This window comes from Schistosoma mansoni, chromosome 5, assembly GCF_000237925.1.
Source record: "Schistosoma mansoni strain Puerto Rico chromosome 5, complete genome".
NCBI classification, from domain to species: domain Eukaryota; kingdom Metazoa; phylum Platyhelminthes; class Trematoda; order Strigeidida; family Schistosomatidae; genus Schistosoma; species Schistosoma mansoni.
The window spans coordinates 1,313,967-1,319,271 of record NC_031499.1 but is presented as its reverse complement, the minus strand read 5'-3'; the positions used below and the strand labels follow the sequence as shown (position 1 = coordinate 1,319,271).

General features: G+C 36.8%; 1 protein-coding gene across 1 annotated transcript in view; it reads right to left on the bottom strand.

Annotated features, from left to right (window-relative positions):
• The window catches only part of Smp_093280 (histone deacetylase 3), a 14,330-nt gene extending 13,051 nt beyond the window's left edge, over positions 1 to 1,279 (bottom strand). Inside the window, exons 1-6 of the mRNA XM_018797578.1 lie at positions 1,212 to 1,279; positions 1,082 to 1,164; positions 874 to 1,019; positions 728 to 809; positions 617 to 673; positions 388 to 577 (exon numbers count right to left, since the gene is read on the bottom strand). Of these exons, the coding sequence (XP_018652606.1) occupies positions 388 to 577; positions 617 to 673; positions 728 to 809; positions 874 to 1,019; positions 1,082 to 1,164; positions 1,212 to 1,272 (619 nt within the window). The 5' untranslated portion in view covers positions 1,273 to 1,279. The remainder of the gene's footprint in view (positions 1 to 387; positions 578 to 616; positions 674 to 727; positions 810 to 873; positions 1,020 to 1,081; positions 1,165 to 1,211) is intronic.
• Positions 1,280 to 5,305: the final 4,026 nt, after the last annotated feature.

The following is a 5,305-nucleotide window of genomic DNA, read 5'->3' as shown; positions in this document are numbered from 1 at the left end:
CCGATCACAATGGCGTAGGTGTATACACTCTTTATCTTCCCTTAAACCTTAAGCTTAAAATTGCTTCATAACGTTCTTCCTTCCTATACTATATCCTTATATACAACCTATCTTTTATATACTACCACCACTAAATTAACTATTTCTATGCATCCGGTGTTCATCTTGATGTGCTAACGAGGTATGGCAACTTGGACCGATGCATAAATATGCCTGGTCCTACGTTGAAGCTGATTGACTGACTGCAAGCTTAGTAAAGTTGAGTGGCTCAACAATGATTTATAAAACTGGGATTAGAGGAATTGAAACGATGTATATTCCATGTTGAAATTACCTTGTTGTTTTAAATAAATGATAGTATGGATACAAAAAAACTGCTTGAAATACCTGTTCCAGGGAAAAACATGTTTCCATAACGATGAAATGATACTGTCATTACACGATCCGTGAGGTAAAATGCTTCTTGTACGCCATCACCATGATGAACATCAATATCGATATAAAGTACACGTGGATTATATTTCAATAATTCTAATGTGGCTATTACAATATCATTTACATAACAAAATCCAGACGCCTAAAAAGACAAAAAGGACATAAATTACCAAGAAATTACTTCAAATTTCTTAGCATGATGAAGTCCGCCTGACCAATTGATTGCAATATCTGTTACCTAAATTGAATAAATTATAATAGATGACTTTTTTGATAAATTTTTTATGCATACTCCATTATTTAAATATTTAGCAGCTTGAAGTGATGCACCAGTGTGAATAGAGGAAAAGCGATATATACCATCGAAAATTGGACTGTAGAAAGAATCAATGAGATCGGAATTATTAAAATATAAGTCATTATAAAACAAAAACCTACCAATCTTCACCAATATTATAGGTTAATAATTTTTCTTTAGGAAATGTATGCACATTAGTTGGTGTAACATCACGCAAGAATTCGATATATTCTTGTGAATGAAATGATATCATATCCTTCATACTAGCATGATATGGTTTGTAGACCTTAATGATGAAAACAAAATTACAAATAATTTAAAAATACAACGAAAAAAAATCTCTCCTACCTTCATACGATCTGTCAGATTATAATTTACCACAAGGGTATGAGTTAGTGTAAGTCTATGTGGTTTCATGGGATGATTCGGTCCTATTTATATCATGAAATAATTCAACTTTTCGACATTGAACACTAACCATAATGAAAATTCCCACAATCTGGATCGTAAAAATATACAACACGCTTGTCTTTGCCCATACTCCTGAATATATGTCACGTGTTTCGACAATTTTTATGCACTTTACAGTTTGTGCCTGAAATATGGAAGATAAAGAAAAGTGTATCATAGGAGTGACAAATAATAACAATTTATTTATTTATTTAAACACAAACGATGGTACAGGGAAGCACCAGATATATATGCGCCAGACTTCGTCATTCATTTGTGTGAGGGCTGGGATACTACCCAGGCGCCCAAACCAAAGCAGGACTTCCCTGACAGTGACTGTATACACGTGATCATGCGAGAGCATCTCGAGAGAGAAAGCGGACTCTCCCCAACCTCGGCCGTATTAAGGCATTCAGGGGCAATAATTAAATTCTGTGCGGTTCATGACCAAGTAAAATACTCTATTACAGTTTAGAGATTGATGTGTTATTTTATAAAACTAGATTTTTATTTTGCTTACTTTTTTTATTTGTATTGTACGTCTTCAAGGAATGGATTTACGTTTGGTAAAATACCATTGTAAAGGTGGACTTCTGGTATGCCTGACTTTTCACGAATTAACTTTTCACCCAGAGAATAACTGGTCAGCTTGCAAAGCAAAACTGAAATAATCTATTTGATCTGGATAATGACAAAATGAAGTCAGCTAAACACAGTGGGATTTATTCCTGTTCTTCAAAAATGTAAAATTTTACTCTAGAACGCTATATAGAATTCATCTTTAACCTTATCCGAGCTGCAATCACCGGGACCATAGGCAGAGATAACGAAGAGAAAAAAGGGTGTGTCCCAATCTTTTCGCACCGTCCATATCACCCGTAGATTGATCCCAATAAAAATGGACGCTCAGTTGCTAGGTTTGGATCTATTTATACCCTGGTACGGCCTAGGTTGAGGAGAGTCAACTCATTCTCTACAAATGCTCTCACATGGCCACAAGTATACAAACACTGTCAGGAAAGTTCTACTCACTACCTTCTCCAGGTAGAAATGTCTTTTACACAAATGAGAAGACGAAAAGTGAATGTCCGGTGATTTAAACATCTTGGTGGATATGAAGGACCAACATAGGGGAGTTCAAAAACCCTGATTCCAAACCAGTCGTGCACACGGAATCCTGGATCACAAGGGAACAAATGGCGTATGAACCTATTATCTGTCATTAGCTAATATTGGACTGTATCTCCTAACGTTGCTCCGCTGTCTTGTGGATTAGACCTCTGAGTGAAAGGCTCGGGTGCGGCCTCATAATAAAACTACCTGCTTCGGTTTGGGCGCCCGGGCAATACTCTAACCCTTACACAAACCAAATGATTTGTGTGGTGCGTATTTATTTGAGGCTCCTTGTACCAATATTTACGTCTGAATATTACTGGATGTAGAAACCCCTTAGAGTTCAAATTAATCATAAAAGAATTAGGAATATATTTCAGGAACAATCGGAAGAGTGAATCAACTGTGGAAGTGATATCCACCCCCGAGGTAGTTTAGAATAATATCCAAAAAGGCTGTCGAAATAGTAATGATATCTACTAGTAACTCAAATCAAAAGGTTAAGAAAAATCAGTGGACTTCAGTGGCATCTCCTGAACTGATAGATGTTTGGAAACTCATCGCGTCTGGCTATGAACGCTATTAGGAACGGAGGCGGCTTAAACGTAGGCTGATAAAAAGCCTACACAATGGTTGCGAGCAGTGATGGGTAGCGAAAGCATATGGGAAGAGCAATGGCGATAAGTAACAGTAGAGAACTGTCTAGACTTATCAAGTGAATGAGTGCTAAAAACCAGATTGTTAATGAGATTATCTCAGAAAAAAACGGGATTATTGTTCACTCCCAAGCCAGGATATTAGACCGATGGGAAGAACACTTTAGGAAACAGTTCAACTGGCTTTTAGACACACTTCAGTTATCCACTATCTCCAAGCAACCTGAACGGTTGATTGATGTAAACCTTCCTATTTTGTGTATGAAACATGGCCATTAAGAATACAGGATATTCATAGGTTACTAGTATTCGATCATAGGTGTCTTCGAAGCATTGCTTGTGCATTTTGAGACCAGCAAGTAAGCAATGCTTGGGTTAGGAATAGAATAGTACGTAAGGATGCCAAACCGATTGATGAGGTAATAAATCTTCATCATTTGAGGTGGCTGGGATATGTTTCATGTATGTCTAACCACCCCTACCTCGGCTAATGTTGTTTGGTGTAGTAGGCTGGAAGAAAGATGCGGCCAAACCAAAATATGGCACTAATCCATAGAGTTAGTGACACTTGAACTTAGCCATGTCAATAGGTGTAGACTACCAGGTTGGAGTCCACGTGATTATTGTAACCAATGATTACAAAATTTGGATGACATTGTTCAAAATTATCTGCAATAAAGCAGGTGCATCCATTCTTTGTCTCTCACGAAATTCTGAGCTTCTGAACTTCTCACAACTTTTATTTTTATTTCACCAACTTATATTTTTTGAATCAGATATTCGACGCCTAATCTTTCTAATCACTACTGATACTGTTACAACTTCTACTATTTTGGGATTTGACCTGGCAATTTCATCTCGGCATGCTAATGGAGTATAGCAACTTGAAAAGATATACATATGTACCAGGTTCTATGTTGTGACTAACTAACTGGCTTTAATTTAACAACAGAATCAGTCATACGACTGTCTTACTCATACGTACTGCTAGTTTTACAATGAACGAAAGCGACAAAACTATCCTTGGTCGTAGCCGAAGACATTATCTCTCAAAAGTTTTAAATAACAATATCAGACATATACACATACACATTTGCTTTTTACATTATGAACCATTTTCACACCAAATGCTTCACGATGTTGCTATGTACAGAATAAACAACTGGAGTTGGTTGGACAAGCTTTTAGTGCGATTATGTTTTTCAAAACATATATTTTTGGTAATTATTTTATTAATTTTTTGGAAAATATAAGACCAGTTTGTCAAGCGAATCGTTAAAATTGTTTAAATTTCAGCATCTAAGTTTAGTCTGAATATAATCTATACGTATACGCTTAGCCCACAACTTCTGTCAAACTATCCGTCCACATTTAGACGAATTATCCAGGTGAATTCTCTAGTGGACATCATTCTGAAACTCACTGAGACAACTATGAACGTTTATGAGCGGTACATTTGAGGCAATAAGAAATGATCCCCTTACTTGCGGTTAAATGTATCGAAGTACTATGAACTGTGTATTATGACTCGCTAGGAAAGCGAATATATTCAGGCGATTTTAACGAAGTATGTGAGAAACTTTGAAGATGAGACCATGACTTATGGAGGACATTAGAGTAATACCGAAGAAAACTTGAAGAACTTCAATCACATGCTAAAGTCAAAATACGTTTATGAACTAGTGTAAGGAATTACGATGTTTAGAGTTGGAAGTTAAAATTAGGAATTAAACTGTGAGTTTTTATAGCAAAATGACATCAGCCATAATGTCAAAATGCTATCAAGTCAAATAGAAAGATGAATTTCGAGTAAAAGTCCAGCAACATGTGAAAGAAGCAACTAGGTACGACCCAGACTTCGAATCATCCTTACTAGATCTCACATTGACCCATTATGAGGATGACGTCAAGAACCTCGATTATATACCACCCTTAGGAAAAAGTAATCATATAGTTCTAATATTTGGTTTCCATATAGTTGTCATAAACAAGCATGTATCAGCCCAACCTAGACCCAACGTCTAGGAGGCAAATAAACAAGGTATCATACACACAGCATCCGCAGTAGATTGGTCAGTAGAGCCAGAGACCCAGTCAAAACGGCTTGGGTCCGATAAACTCCCTACTGCGGTTCAGTAAAGAGGCTAGCACTCTTCTCCACAAGAGAAGAATGTGGGAGAGATATAAGTTACTGGGTACTGACGAGAAAAAATCTCAATATCGAGAAGCTCAAAATATTTGTCTTGGCCCGCCGCAAATCTAGTAGGTTGTACGAAGAAAAAGGTCGTTAAGGAATCCATAAAATACCCTAAACACTTATATCAGTACATAAACCAAAAGACTAAGGAAAGAG